A 16,323-nucleotide genomic window follows, 5' to 3' on the forward strand; every position below is an offset into this window, starting at 1 on the left:
ATTTGAGATGTAAAAAAAAAAAAAAAAAAAAAAAAAAAAATTAATAGTAATCTTAGGGGGACTGACACAGGAATGATGTGGTGAATTACTTTAAAATTACCCATGTGTAAGAGAACTAGACTAACACCTTGAGTACTGCAGGCTTTCTTTGATAAAAATCAAAATATTCAGTAACAACTTACGGGTTTTGCCAAACAAGTTAGTTGAGTTTCAGTGTCTGTACTGGTGCCAGAACACCTCTGTGGTCAGGTCTGAAGAGATGCTCCAGCAGGAACACCAAATTTGCTCACTAACTTTGACCAAAACATTTAACTCTTAGCAAGTGGTAATTTGCATCTGTTCACTCAGGCCTCACCAGCAGGTGAAACGCATCCTATATGTATATGTACAACTAAGCCTCTCTGCTAGGATTGACCTAAAACATGCCTATATAATAAGGCAATGATACGCCAGCCATCCTGGTCTTCTAATTAATTGACTTTAATGACTGTTTATTTTTGCAGCAGTAACTGTGGCATGCTCCTTGGGCTCCCATTAAGACACCTACCGCCTTACCCGGCCGTCGTGGTGTCGTGCCTCCAAAGCACCGCTGAGAAAGAGCCATTGCTGAGCCAGCTTTCCCTCCCTCGTGCTTCTCCTCTCGGTGTTGTACAGCTTGTGGTACCCGAGGTGGCTCGCGGCTGGGGTCAGTGGCCCTGGGCTCGTGGGCAGCACTTCAGTTATTAGTTACAGAATTAGTTATAAATCTCAACCAAGGGGAGGCTTTTCAGGGCAATGTAATAGCCAAGCACTTTGTCTCACGTGTAGTAACTCCTACCTGGGAAATCCAAGCAAGCTTATGACTGTCCTTCCTGTCTTCCTGCATCCCTAAACCTCTCATGCGTGAAGCATAGATGAATTCCAGCACATCTCTCAACCTCTCCTTACTTTGTGCTGGTCAGCAGGTAACTCCTGTGACCTCTTCAAAGTCTCTTGCCTGTTCCCAGACATCTGAGCAACAACTTATAATTACTCATTCTCTGCTGTGGTGTAGGTACAGCTAGTAGAATGGGCTACAAGAAGAAATGAGAATGAGTTCTATCATCCCGATTTACTCTAAGTTCAACATTAAAGAACTTTTAGGACAAATATTTAGTGTGTGTGAATCTATGCTTCTGTAAAAAGCCTTTGCATTAATGAGCGATCACACAAAAAATAAATTCACAGCCCTTTTATAAAGGATTCAAACACTAGCAATCTTTCCTCTGAAAGCCCTGTGGTCCCTCACCCCCTTTGTCCCTAAGCTGGGCAGCTGAGGTGTACAGAGCTTTAACATCTCACCTGAAGTCACAGCAGTGATGGAAATAAAGTAAGGGTGTCTTGTCTGACGTAGCGGTAGCGTGTTTTGAGGATGCGTTTAGTAACTGGGAGGTATTGACTCATTCTGGCCTCTGCAAAATCCCTGGCAGTGTGTGCTGCGGGGCTGCGACAGCCAAGTCACTACAGGCAGTCAGTCCGTGCCAGCCGCTTCGTGGGAATCCTGTGCACAGGCTCAGCCTCGTGGCAGCCGGAGGGAGCCCGGGGCAGCTTCTATACTGGCGGGGGCGTAGTGGATAAGAACAAGTATGGGGAAGCTCCTGTCTGCAGCCCCGTGCTAACTGGTCTGTGGGTTTTGGCATCCTGCTGTCGTGCTGATAGGTGGAACTTGAATGGCAGACTGGATCTTTGTGGCTGCTGGACAGACAAAGCTGCTTCTGTGTTCAGATGAACGTGGATTCAGTGGAGCGTGTGAAGATGGGAATAGGGATGAGAATGCCACCTTTTAATTAACGATTCTCATAGAATCATCAGGTAGATCAGGCTTATGAATTCACAACTCCATTAAAGATCGCAGTACTCCTAAAGCTTTGTTTTGGCCAGGTACCCCTTTCTCGCAGCCGGATTTCCGTGTCAATGAAAGCCCTTTCCTGTTTGGCTTACCGTGCTAATGCAGGGAAAGTGAACAACGGGCTCGTCTGCACTGACCTTACAGTGAAACAATAAAACACATACAGAGAGCATGGCTTATGTCTTCCGAGGCCAAAACAAACTCTAGCATGATGGGACAGACACCCAGCTAATAGACTAAACTAAATGTGGCTTTGAATATTTTTAATTTGGCTGTATCTGCATGGGCTTATCAATCCGGTGTGTGTTCTGCTCTGAGTTTCGGTCTGAGACACCTCCAGGCGGATCTGTAATTACAGGCAACTTTTGCTATTACTTAGCTTGCTTATTTAGACTCTTAATAGAGAGAGTGGAGACAAATCTATTCCAGCTGAAGGAAGGCCTGAGACACAGATGTTGAGGTGGAGTGTCTTTGCCCTTAAATACTTTGACAGAAACGCTTATTGTCAGGCAAGTTATAACCTATGCTTTATTTAAAACTCCCAGTGCTGTGGTTGAGGTAACCTCTGGAGTTTGGGTGCAGCACAGAAAGCGATGGAGGTGCTAAGCTAAAGCAGTGTGTTACACACAAGCATCAGGATTCAAGTCTTTCACTCCACATAGCACTGGGCAAAGGATCGCTGGTTTGTCTTTCTGGTGTCACTAGGAATGCCAGGACAGGAGCTGGGGAGTGCCTTGTTGTTGTTGGAGTGGGGGAAAGCTGGAGCTTGTACGAATTACTCCGCGCATGCAGAGCTATCTGGCATGTCCTCTTTATCACTTGCAGAACAGGCTTCTTCAAAACAACCTTAAATGACGCTGCTCCCCGAGCTGCTTGCATAATGGAAGATCTTGATGAACTGATTGCTATGTTACTGAAAACAAGCTGTAATTTTATTAGCAAATTGTAGTAGTGACATCTTAGCTATTCTTGCTGGTGCTATAGAGACAGACCTTCAAGTGTGCCGTCCCATGGGTGCAAAGTCCTCGATAAAATGCCTTAATGTGAACATAAGTGGTGGTTGGCAGCAGTGCTACATAAAATAGCCTGGGCTAAAGGCACTGTAATTTCTCATGGGGATGCTCTCAGTGAAACTACTAGGTATATAAGCAAATCCCCTATGGTTAGAGATATACAGAGATGTATGTCAGCAGTGGCAGCCTGCTTCTAAGATTGCTTTAATTCTGGCTCTTCAGCTGCTTTGGTTTAGTTAAGCTAGAGAAAGTAAAGCACGGTAAGAGTATATCGGGTAAGTTGCTGTTCATTGCTGCCACAGTAATTTGATAATTAGTCATTCTATGCTTTTTTTATGGTCTGATCCAAGGAATATGAACCAGCCGTGTGCTTTTCATTTTCTCCTAAGAGTAAACTTCAGTTGTGCTTTTTTGTTGCTTGTTATGGGGAGAAAGGAGGAATTGGTAGTCTGTGGTGGTTGTACTTCGTGTACAAAATCTGGGAGATTGTAAGGGTAGCAAAGCCATGCTTTAAAGATTTGCAGTAGAGCTTTCTTTTGATTTAGACCTTTGGTAGAAAAGTTGTGGAGCTTTTGTCCACAAAGCATCTCCTGGATAAATTTGTTATCTGTGTTGGGAATAGTGTTTTGTGTAATTCTGCGTGTCAGAATGAAATAGCTGATTGTGCACATTTCATCTACGATTTTGATAATAAGTAGATTGCCTTCTTCCATACAGGGACCTGTTCTTATATTAGCATTGATATCTTTGAAACATTGAGGTTTAAACTTCCAATACTTTCAGTAAGCAAAATATATACATACTTTACATAGGTATAGCTATAGGTATGCGACTTACTGCTTCAGGATTTTCTCCAGTTTTTCAAATACTCCTATCTGTTGTTTCTGGATGCCTTTTTCCTACTACATGATTTTAAACAAGAAAACCTATTATGTTATTTACTGTGGTGGGCTGATCTTAAGGTGGTTCTTTCTCTTCAGAATTAACTAGGCAGTTCTTCATTTGGGTCTAAACTGCTTGCTTAGGGTAGGGACTTAGAAGCAACATGAAGAGGGACTTTTTCCTGCATGGACTTTTTTTTTTGTCTGTTTGTTTCTTTTAATCTTGTGCTTTTGTACTCGTCAGTTGCTTTTGACCTTGAAGTAAATTGAACGCCAGTAAGATGTATGTGTGCTGTGATGCTAACGTATTTTTGTTCTCTAACTTAGTGTCTTTATCAGTCAAAATACTGCAACCAGTTGATAGAATAATTTCTCACTTTTTTTTTTTTTCTTTCAAGAGAACTTGTGTTTCATGCTAGTGGTCTGAATTGCTATGATGCTGTGACTTGGTGTGCTGCTCCTAACTTGCCCTTGAGGTTAATTCAGACTCCTTCCATCTGTTTCTTTGTTTCATATGTGCCTTTGTGCTTGCTCCAGAAATGTCTTTAAAAGCTACGTGCTTGTTGTGTGGAAGGACTGCCTCGTATAACTTAATTCTTCTGTTCTTGTTGCCTTTTTCTCATCTTATTTTTTCTGGAAACAGTATTAAAGGAATTCCATTTTCTTGGCTTACACTTGTCACCTCCTGTTCTGTTTGAAATGTTTGAGAAGGAACTTCTTTATTCGTCTGCTAGAGAGGTATTTCAGTGAGGGAAGGACGTTGAGCAAGCAGTAAAGTAGTCTAGGCAGCTACAGATCCTTTGAGACGCTCTCTGATGGGAATGATTCAAGCCTGGAATGAACAAATGCATAGCAACAGTGTTTATTTTATTTTGATATTCAAGAGGGCCAAGAGTTGCATGAGTGTTTGCAATATATTTGCTGTGTGTTGACAGTATCTAGGAACAGATCAAAAACTACTGAGACTGCATATTCTAGCCCAGGATCGGTGAGCCACCATCACTCAGGGTCAGCACTAGGCAGGCACACAGCTCTTGCTAAGCGCTACCAGTGCTCTACACGGAAGGGATTTGTAGAAGAAATAATAAGAAAATGAACTGTATAAGGTCCGTGCCAGTCTAATTTCTGTGTTATTAATACCGTTAAGTCAGGGTTAGACTGAAGGTGTTAGGCAAGTCAGCTGAATGAATCTCAAGCCCCATTAAAACTGGCTCTGCTCTTAACAAGAGGAGAAGGTTGCATGAGGATGGTCAGTCTTTCCACAGAGCCAGGTTGTCCTTAACTAGATCTTTCTGCCCATTTGCTTTTTGTTGGATTAATTTTTAAAACTATATAATCTTAAGCTTTTTGATAGGTTGATAGTGCAACCGAGTGAACTTGATTATTCCGCCTACTCTTTGCCCAGTTGCAACTGAGCAATTAACATTTCAAGCCAAGAATCTATACTTTCAATCTAAACTGTTGCTATGTTTATATGTACGTCACAGATTGCCCTCCATTGACTTGGGAATGCAATGAGGAAGAACAATCTTTTAGGTGCACTAAATCTAAAATTAACCTTCCACCTGGGTAGTTGGATTTGTAAAGCACTGTGCACTGTGTTCGAGAAAAGAAATATTTAGACCAGAAAATAAAACATTTTCTAAATTTACAGGCCTGACTTTGCTTTGGTGTTATCCTGTGAGACAGGAACAGCAGCGCTAGCTTAGGACTTCTAGAGCTGGGCCTTGGATCCTGCTACTGCTGTGTAGAGCTGCTATGTGACATTAGCATCCTGAACCTTGGTGAAACAGAGTTTAGTGCATCAGTCCATAGGGTTGTTGAGATAAAAAGTTAGGATGGCTTTCGGGCTGTTTGATGCACACGTTGTTCAAATACGGCTCTCCTACAGTAGGCATAGAGTGTGACTGGTGGTGGTGCTTTTTGGTGCAAGCACTACTAGGTCATATGTATTTCCAGCTGTGGAAGGAAGCAAAATAACTGCGGGTGATATAGAAGCATGAGTCAGAGTGGGATAGGGGTACAGCAGTTCGCTGTTGTCCGGCAAAACTATATCCTTGCACCAGAATTCTGTTGTTTTGATATGGACTGAAGGTGCTGGTAGACCAAAACCAGCTGCTGGCAAGGCTATAGCCTGAAACCTGGACTGTAAGGATGTTGTGATCCTTCTCAGATGCGCACCAGGAATATGTCCTAATGCGTTAGATGAGTATTACTCCACTTGGTCATAGTATCTCCCAGACTAAAACTTGCATTCAGGATCTGATATCTGGGTACGCCATGCAGAACATCCAAGTAAAGAGTCACCCTTTTGAAAGAGCTGAAGACTGTATTTACATTGGCTTAAAATTTTGTGGTTTTTCCTGTGGCAGGTGTGGAGAAGGGACTGTCATAGTTATATGAGACACAGGCTTGCCCCAGAGCATGTGTACCGGGTGCAAGCTGCTGCTTGGGTCTAGGGTAGGTTCTTATGGATCTGCAAACCTAAATTCTGTTTCGTTGTGAATCCATGGAGATTTCTGGAATGTTAGATGAGCTGGCTCTAACTGCTTTGAGCTGCTTTGATCTGTATAACCTAGATCCCATGGTAGTATGGGGCAGTAACTTAGGGCAAGAAGAGTAGTTGTGTGCCTACTGAGTGCCTTCAGCAGAGCAATTAGGGGAGCTTGTGAGATGGTTCCTCAGCCTGTGTAGTGTTGTGCATTGGGAGAATTGCTCTTTAGTGCAAGTTCGGCTGCCAGTGTTTCTGGCACTCATACCGCCAAACCCAAGTCACTCAAGATAATCTAAAATCTTCCTTCTAGTTACCTTCATATTGCAAGTGATGATTTCTATTAACTGGCTTGTAATAGAATTCTAGTGAGATATCATGGTAAGGTATTAAACAGTCTTTTTGATGTTAGCAAGGTGGCTTTGTTTAAATCTAATCCTCTTACAAGATGGCTGTCAGCAAATGTGAGAAAATGGAGAGGAGTACTAAAGATGAAGAGTTAATGTGAGGGATGTGATCTACGTTTTAATTCCTAATGGGTAAAGACACAAATAAAAAGTTGAAAGGGGAAATAATGATTTGGGATGGTAGCTGTAGTAGAACTGAGAGAGATGGGTGTGAACTATGAAGGTAAAAAAATATTTTTTTTAAATCTTAGATTGACTATTTAAGTCCTCTACGAGGCTATAAAGTGGCATCTCAACTGGAGGCCTGCTATTTGGGTATCCAGGAGAAGGAAAGGGGAGTGGGAAAGGCAGGCATGGGTACTAAACAAGCCGATCACCTCTGCCTTTGTCAGAGGTGGGCTGGGTGGCATAATAGCTCTTTTCAATCTTTCACTTCTGTGTTCCTGTAAAACAAACAAAACCCTTCTTATTCTTGTTCTCAATGCTGTCACTGCCTCCAGATGTTCCCAGAATGAAGGTTATTGCTTGAGTTCTGACCTTTAGAAAAGAAGGGCTGCCTATGTGCATGTTAGAAAAAGGTATGAGCGTAATATGCATGCACATGTATAAATAGAAGTGCAGAATATCCTACAACATAGGCGTCTTGGTTGGTAGATCTTCAAATTTATGACTTGAAATGTTTCTTATAACAGAAGCAAGTTAATGCCAGAACTGCTAATAACGGCTTTCTGGAATGAAAGGAACTAAAACTTTCCAGATATTTTGCTATCTATAACTTTCTAAGTCCTTCCAGAGCTGGGAGGCTAAATCACATTTAGTGGTTGTTTTGTTGTCATGGTTTTCAAGGCACAAGACTTGATCTGTGTTTTTCTTGTGAGACTAGAAAGCAATTGTGATCTGGTTTTGATGGCGGTGACTTCACAGGTGTGTTTCAAACCATCCAGAGTTAGCGTAGTGTGCAGTCTCTTTAATATTGTATTCCTAAGTTGAACCATTGAGGTGTTTTCACAAGTAGGTTCCACTTATCCCTTTTTTTTTTTTAAGTCTTTGAAAAAGATATACAGCAGGGTTTAAACAGCTTGCAACTCTTTGAAGTGAATTAAAATTCATTTTAGGTGAGGTATTATTTTATGAACTGATGAGAACCTCACCACTTTCTGCAGAGAGGTTGAAAGCTGAATGAGGCCAGTCTGGGACTTTGGCCACCCATGAATTAATCAACAGGGTGGTAAGAAAATTCTGTATGTTTGGGTTTCCCAGGACACTTGTGCTGTTTCACAGAGGAAAAGCCTGGTCTGGGCAGGAAAAGAGGGCCTCAGACATCCGAGTTGTTTATTGCACGAGCTGAAGTGCAGGAGACAGAGCTGTGCCAGTTTTTGCATATGGAGGACAAGCCTACTGGGTTCAGTCTGCTGTGGCTGGGAGTCGTCGGACTTGCTGTGCATGCCGGATAATCAGAGCACACGTGCACCACGCTTGAAACATCTTGGTCGTCTGTGAATGTCGAGGGCATCTGTGCAAGTTTGCAGGGGAGTCTTGGAAGCAAGTGCGGGAGTGGTAGGTGGTGTCTCAGAGGTCACTGGAAGGACAGCATCAGAAAACCTGTGTTGACACTGTGTCCTCTCACATGTTTGGACAGCAGGTTTTCCCCTACTCCAGGGGATTTGATCCCAACCTTGTCTGTTATTGCTAAACACGAGCCAAAGGAAGTCTAGCACTTAACCTCTGTTTGCCTTTTATTGCAGTCATTAATCAATGAAGACCGATGTATTGTGCATGCCATATTTGAATGTGTAGTTTAATGTCTCTCTCCTTATCTCTTCCTCTCCCAGTACCAGAAATTGCCCTTGCAGAATGAGCCAGCTTCCTCTGAAGAGTCCTTTGGCATCCCCGGTGTCAGAGGGCACGAATTCCAGGGTAGAGTCTTTGGACAACTTGTCAATGGACAGTTTTTGGCTGGAAGTAGAGAACATTAAACAGAGCGCTGAAGCCGAACAAGAGGAATGCAGCCTTGCAGATGTCAAAACACAAGAGGGTAGGTTGCCAAAAATGTTGGGAGCGAGGGGAGGAAGATGAATGTCTTAGAAAATTTGCTTATGAACCTGAATGATTTAGAAGCATGTTGCAATACGGTTAGAATATTACCAGTCAAATCAGAGATTTTTTTTTTTTTTTTTTTTCATTGGGTGGTGGATAATACCCTGCAGAAGTGGAGTGCTGGCCTGGCCTGGTTTCAGCTTCTGAAACAAAGCTGACTCTAAAGGTCAGTCAGGAGTACATTCAAGGCTCTAGATTCTTTCGAACAGCCCCCCACTAAGTGTGGGGGCTCTCACTCCCCGTGCCGGTGGCTGTGCAGTAAACACGCTGTGATAGCTGACGGTGTTTTGGAAGGCTTGTTTGTGTACGTGGTTCTGAGTTCATCACAGTGGCTTTTATGAGAGCTGCTTTTGTGGAAGGCAAGCTTTCCTCCCTCTGATTCACTATTCAAGAAACCATAATAAACATCCAGAATGACTTGAGTCCATCCACACAAGGTTTTTCTTATATACCTCCTTTTTTTTTTCCCCCCCCTTTCTTCTGAAGACTGCTTCATGTGCATGGGATGTTTCTAATGGGATTTCTGTAGCACTGATGTTATCCAGTATTTTGGAATAACTGGAACCTGGACCGATTGCCTTTTGGCCTGGGAGGTACAACGTCCTGGGCTGTTGGAGGGATGATAAACTGTGATAAGCAGCCAGCGATCCTGCAGATTGGGATCACATGTTTCCTGGGTCCATTTTGAAGAATGTGATTTAGCTGGCTGTACATCCTCTTGAATGGTGGGGTTTGCAGCCTGTACAGCCTGCAGCTGTTGTGCCAGCCTGATATTGAGAAGGATCCATGTGTGTAATGGGGAAATGTTTGCGTGAAAGTCCCAGTGTGCCGCCGTGCTTGGGAAGGGTAAATAGCTATCCTGGGTGCATGGAGGGGCTCTGGAGAGTGGAGTGGAAAGATCATCATCCGTATCTGCCATAGTAGGCAAGACACAGTAAACAGTAAGGTCTGATGTTAGTGTCCCTACATAAAGGATGTAAGTTTGGTTTTTAGAACTGGAAGAGATGCAAAAGTGACTCAGAAAATGAGTGCTCCAGGAAGGAGACTCTGGAAAAGAGGCCATGCCATGAGATGAAAGGCTGTCTGGGATATCCAAAAGAATGATATGCTAGAGGCAATTTGATTACTGTGTGTAAGCGGGGACACAAGGAAAAGTGTCTTTTAATGCTGTATATTAATCTAGCAGGCAAGAGCTGACTGCTTAATTGGCCATTGAAACCAGACAGACTTGAAATAATGCTCTGAGTAGTGAAGCCTTCCTGGCAGGCTGGGGAAGGAGGTGCAGCACGCTCAGCCCCCAGGTGCCTCCTGCAAAGGAGCTTAGTCAAATAAGCATCGTGCTGGAAGCATTAGTGGCGAGGGGAAGCTTCGGATGGTGTGGATGCAAGATTTGACTGGTGCCTCTTGGCTTTCATGCCTTTTGCAATTTATGGTTGGAGCACCACGAGGTGGCAATGGAGCCAAAGGCACCATCGCTCTTTGCATAAAGCCTGAGAAGTTTCGCCTGGGCAGCAGCTAACAGCTCTGTGTGGAGACAGTGTGGCTCAACTTCACAAATAGCTGATCGTAATCACAGTATGGGGACAGCGTGGAGGCTACGTGTAGATAAGGCGTTGCAAAAATGCTGACCCAATTGGAGAATGCTGGTCTCCTGTGCGAGCCCTGTGTAATGGTGGTGTAATGGGAAGCCGCTTGTGACCTGGTGTTAGTGGGAGGCCAGCGTGTAACTTCGTAGAACTGGGTCAGCAGAAAGGTGCTGATGATGCTTGTGGCCTCACTAACAGTTGAAAGGGGCAGAAAGTAGCTTTTTCCTGAAATACAAGCAGCATTGTCCTTTCCTTGCTGTCTGCTGTTTATCCAGCTCTCTCCAAGGTCTGACAGTACAGCAGACTGATAATGTATGCACTCTGTGCGGTAGTGCCACTAAAGTATCTGCTGGCATCCTTATAGCATGTAATCATATCTGAGAAGTGTCTGCGAAGAGTGATTCTTCTCCACCTTCAAAAACTATATAGGAAGTTGTGCTTAATGTTTAGTCTGAAATTGTAGGATGCTGTAGCTGTCTTTTAACTTTTTGAAAAGTAAATGCTTTATTGTGAATGCTATTTTTGGCTAGCTTATGTTTCAAGTAAGTTTTTGCAATTGGTGTTCTCTAGTTTTGCAAATTTATTCCCAATTTTACCCCCCTGAAATGCTGCTTTTCTGGAACTCACAAGACAAATCTTAACAGCTCTCCATGCTTAAACCTGCAGCTCAGCTTCTGTGGACCTCTCAGTTCCGACCTGTTTCTCTCTGATTTCCCCCTTCTCCCCATAAATAACCTATTTTACTGGTTTCCTTTTGCGTTGCTGGCAAACATAACTGGGCCAAAAATACTAAATAGAGGAATTAAAATCTGGTGCTTTGGCATCAGATGGGGCAGTAGGCTCACACGGATGTCCGATTTAGGGCCTGCTGTTTAGTATTGTGTATTAGATTAGTTTCCTGTTATGACTGGAATTGGGTATTTTCAAAATTTGCAAGCAATATGCTTAACTTCCTTTAGTTCCCAAAGACAAAATAAACCAGAAGTCTTGTGAGCTGTGCTGCTGTGAAACCACAATGTAGGACAAATAGCTGTACAGTGAGGAGTAGCGAACGGGACCACGAGCGCATGAGCAGCTGTAACCAAGTGAGCAGTACCGAGGGGATGCTCTTACCTGTTAGCTTCTGTAGAACCAAACACGGGAACAGACCAAAACTTCAGACCATGTAGGAAAGCTAGCCAGTTGGCTAGAAAATTCGTTAAAGGAAACACTTCGCTTCAGGTCCAACTCTATTTATTGTGGTGTGATGCTGAAAAAAGTTCTGTTTCATTACAGCACCTCAGAACACAAAGAGCATGCTCTGAAGGCTGAAAAGAGTTTTAATGGAGTCACGATATGTTTTTGCAAGTTGCATGAAAACAGAAGTTTCCCCAGAAAAATTAAATTACTTAATCTCTCAAGAAGAGCTGCATGGCTTTTTTGTTATTGATGCAGCAATAATAAAACTTTGAGCAGCAGCGGTAACTGAGGAGATACCAGTTTGCATAGGAAAGGAAGAGTAGGAATGAACTGTTCTGTTTCAGTCAGTTCACTTGTGATTTTTCTTTTTCCCAGTATAACCTTTGGTAGAGCTATGCTGGAGCTGCCTGCAGTGAATGTGGTATGTAGAATTGAAAAGATAAAGGCTTTGTGGTGTTTGCTGTATTAAAGTTGAAGCCACCTGCTAAATTGCTTCTTTTATCCTTGGATTTCAAGTAGCTGCCTTGCTCAGGGCACTTTCTCACTTCCTCAAAGGGCGCATCCCATAAGGAAAAAGTTGTCTTCTGTGTTTGAAGTGTAACTTTATATGTACTGAAGAATGAAGTGAAATTGAGCTTGTTTGAGTAATGCTGCTGTACCATCTCCAGGCTTCTCACACTTCATTCTGGAACTGGAATGGTCTTTAATTTTAGTGGTTTTGAACAGGCACAGACATAAAGTGAATGCACAGAGTAAGAAAAATGATTTTGCTTTTGTTGAATGACTGTATGGATACCAATCCACTTAAAAAGGTAAAGAATAGGGATGGTGCATACAAATAGTTCTGCAAGTATATTAAATAAATACGTTTGAATCTACCAGGTCAGTGTCTGGATATTTAAAAAAAAAAAAAAAAAAAAAAGAGTTGTTGATACATAGGCATGCATATGGATAAATAAAAATTAAAATAAATAGCCAAATAATTGGGAAGAGTACAAAAGTAAAATGTGCAGTATTGTATATTGTGGCTTCTCACAGACCCTTTGTCCATTCTCAAAGCTGCCAGAGCTCCCCTTTGCACAGGCAAGTCCATGTAAAGGCAGATTTAAGCAAGTGCATCTGACTTTCCTCCTATGTCCTCTGAAAGCCCCCACTGGGTTCAGTTCCTATTGTAATCCTTGTGCTGAATACCATGCAGAGTCACACTTGTGCCCAGCTTCTGAGGGGCCCTAGGTTCCTGGCAATAGCCATGCCTCCATGGTTTTTTCTTCTCTTTTCCTCCCCTAGGATGACGAGAAAGGAGTATGCGAGCAGTTATAGTTGCCTGAAGTGCTGTCTCTCCTCTGGTTTCACCCTGATACCCAGCTGGGTACCTGGGAGTAGGGCTAAGATTTTGAGAACAGCCGTGGCTTCCTATCAAAGATGTGGCTCCCTTCCAGTGATGTCCCATTGCCACCCCAGAAAGGGAATGGCTCGGGCTTCTGGTTTCCTCTGTCTGAAGAGTTTCAAGCACTCCGATTGCTGTTATCCTTTCCCTTCTCACACGCCCTTCTCATCCCTTGCCTGGCAGAGGGAGAAGCTGAAGCCGAGTGGCTCCAGGACGCGGGTCTGTCTGACCTCCTCGGGGACCGTGCCTCGGAAAATGACAACATCGTGCTGCTCTCCACCCTGACCAAGACCCAGGCTGCTGCTGTGCAGCGGCGGTTGGATACCTACTCCCGGTCTCGGAGGAGGAAGAACAAGCATCCTGTGCGTGATGTCCGAGACATTTTTGGAGTGGTCAGCTCAGAGGTATGTTGGTGCAGTGGGGTCTCCTGAAAGACTTTGTTGCGTTGTGGTAGCTGACTTGGCTTTCTGGGTCTAGGGCTATTCTTATTTCCAAATAGAAGACTTCATCTCTTGAGCTGAAATGAAGCTGAGATTGTAGAAATTCTGCATCCAGGTTGCAGCACTGAGAAGTTGCTACAAAACCTGCAGATCCATAAGCTTCGTAGAGACTGCTGGCAGACTTGTGTATAGTGCCTATAGCCCTGCAGCCTTGTTGAGCACTGGTATTGTTTGGAGCCCTCTTGTGTTTTCTTTATTCTAGTGACATGTTAAATCATTGATAACCAAAAAAAGAGAACTTCATAAGTTCAGTTCTGATAAGGTGACCTTGTACAGCTGGTACGCCTGGAGAAAGACTAGCCACTGTCCTTTTTTTTTTTTTATAGAGAATACATAACCATTAGCTTTTCAGCTGCTTTCCTGCTGTGCTGCTGCTTTTCTGGTTGTGGCCACAAGGTACAGTATCCTTATTTTTCCTAGGGGCTGCTGGAAAGTATCCCAACCAGGGCTCATTGTGACTTTCTCTACTTGGTCAAGTGTCTAGTCAGAATATATTGAGCTTGAACAAGATCTACCTTTTTCAGTAGCATGGGACCCTTGCTCTTTACCAGTACTGATTACTCCTTTTCCTCAGCCTGAGCCTCTTTGAAACTTCTTTTACTACACTGAGATTAATTATACACAAATAATGCCTTGAATGCCTTAAGGGAATGACACTAGCAGTCTGCAACATCACTGGAAACTGCTGTGGTTGTGTTGGATGTAACTGCCCGGTATTGAGGTGCAGATTGCTTCTTCACTGTGAATTGCACTGAGACAGTGTCAAGGCTAATTCTCTTTTGCAGAGGGTTACTTGCATTCCTTCTTGAATTGGTAACAAAAAGATGATATTTCTGGAAGCACTAGTGCTTCAAGGTTGTCTTAAGTGCCTCAATTGAAATTTGGCAAGTTTTAAAACTTGCAGATTAAATAGAAGCCTGTTGAATCTCTTAAAATAATTTTACTTTCTACTGTATAGGAATAGAGATTTTTGAGCTCTTAATCTTAAGTGTCCACTCACTAGGTTGCTAATATTTGTATTTGATAATTTGCATTTGATAAGCAGCTGAGATCAAACCTGATGTTTTAAAGTGATGTTTTGATATAATGAAGACATGTACAAAGATGCTAAAGCTGCCTGTTTAAAATGCCTTAATTTAATTAGAAGTGAAACATTTTCTCACTTCTTACTTTGGGCAAGATCACTGGACTCTTTTCCAACTATGCTGCTGGAATGATTCATATTTTCTTTGGCTTAATTTTTTTAAAGCTTTGCAGTTGCCTCTGAGATCTACAGCAGAGGTCACTGAAGCAGAAAAAAGTGTTGGTTTTTTCCCCTCCCATTTTAATGAAAGTAAGAAAATGTATTTTAAATTAGCCCATTTGACTGTTCCTTCTTTGCTGAGTGGCCATCAGCTTAACCTCTGTATTCCTTGCTTGTCTTTTACAGTGTACACAAGGGCTGGTGTTTGCCCTCTGTATTTCATGGGAAGGGACAGATGCTCAGCTTAGGCAAATTGAGAGAGATTTCTATGTAAAATGATAAACATCTGAGGATGTAGGCAGTGAGCAGAAGTAGTCCTTTACCTTTGAGTGATTCCTGGAGCAATCCCAGAGGGAAGCAGGCTTTTGGGTTAATTTTCCGTATTGGTTAGAAAAACTGTTGTCCCAGTTCCAAGCACAATTTTGGGGTTCTGAAGGATGTATTCAGGAACCATAGGCCAAAACAGGCCTGGTGTTGCTATAACACTTGCTCGAGGCATGTAGCAAAACATGATAAATTCTTTATTGCACAGAAGGATATTTGAAATCTTTACTTTATAAGTGAGGAAACAGAAGTGCAAAAAAGTAAAGTTTTTTTCCCACAGCCTCAGAAATTCCTGATTTGGAGCCCAGATTCAGTATCTGTGCCTTTACTGCTCAGTCAGGTTTTGGATGCTTCCCGCTACTGACTGCTCTCTCAGTACGCTGGGAGCAGAATGTTTGAATGGGCTCTACCTATCGAAGAAACTATGTTCAGCAAATTGAGCTTAAAGCTGATTCAGTTCAGCTGTGGCTAGAGTGGAAGCAGCTCAGGCTGTAAGAGTGCAGGCAGTGATGTGTCAGAGTAATTTGGATTTGTATTTCCATCAGTGTTTCAGGATGGATTTGCCATTTGCCTCCTGTCATAAGCTACTCTCAGGCATCAAAGCTGCTGGCATTTCTATCAGAACCTTTCTACGTAGTTCCCCTATATTACTCTTCAATACAGCCTGTTTACATGATAGCTGGATCTGAAGGTGCTCTGGCATTAGTGTATGATGTGTGATTAAGCCAGATGCTAAATGAATTGGTTCTGCTTTCATGGCAGCTCACCAGTTGTGCACCTACTCCAAAGATATAGTACATCATCTGTGCAAACTAACTGGTTTTCTTCTGTTTGTGGTGACTTTGCACAGGTTTCTTTTAACTGTCAGTCCTCAGTCCACAGCTCCATGTCATAAGCAGATTCTTGGAAAGTTGCTAACTTTTGATAATAGAATAAGCTTTCCTACATTCTAACTAGTGCTAGCAAAAGTAAGGTTTTTATTAACAGAATTGCCTGCCAAATGCCTCCTTATACTTTTAAAGATTCACTTCTCTGGACATGAAGAGGTAGCTTACTATGAAGCCCATGAAGGGAAGCTTTTAGGTGCTGATGTCTACTTAGTATGTTCTTTCTCCTGAAAGATCTTGTGATCACAGGCAATGGGTAGACCCCATGCAGCTTGGTTGGTCCACTGTTTGTTAGCCCCTCAATGCATGAACTAAAAGGGGGAAATTGGCTAATGATTGCACGAAAGGAAGAATTGGCTTAATGATGTGCAAATTTGTGACAAATACTGTCTATGAGGTAGTCATCAATTTTCCACCTGTCTGCCAAATCCTCTAATTATAATTCTTAATTTCAGAACAGT

At 42.8% G+C, this 16,323-nt stretch overlaps 1 protein-coding gene across 6 annotated transcripts in view; it reads left to right on the forward strand.

Annotated features, from left to right (window-relative positions):
* Positions 1-16,323, forward strand: part of ARHGAP40 (Rho GTPase activating protein 40) — a 43,857-nt gene that overhangs the window by 15,291 nt on the left and 12,243 nt on the right. For 5 of the 6 annotated variants that reach the window (XR_003922840.2, XM_030010304.2, XM_030010306.2 and 2 more), the window contains exons 2-3: positions 8,492-8,694; positions 13,092-13,312. Coding sequence is in view for 5 of the 6 variants with exons in the window: in XM_030010303.2 (XP_029866163.1) it covers positions 8,492-8,694; positions 13,092-13,312 (424 nt within the window). In the remaining variant the exon portion in view is untranslated. Of the gene's footprint in view, positions 1-2,996; positions 3,156-8,491; positions 8,695-13,091; positions 13,313-16,323 lie in introns of those variants that run through there. The other variant, XM_030010305.2, reaches the window with a different exon arrangement.

Source organism: Aquila chrysaetos, chromosome 3, assembly GCF_900496995.4.
Source record: "Aquila chrysaetos chrysaetos chromosome 3, bAquChr1.4, whole genome shotgun sequence".
NCBI lineage: Eukaryota > Metazoa > Chordata > Aves > Accipitriformes > Accipitridae > Aquila > Aquila chrysaetos.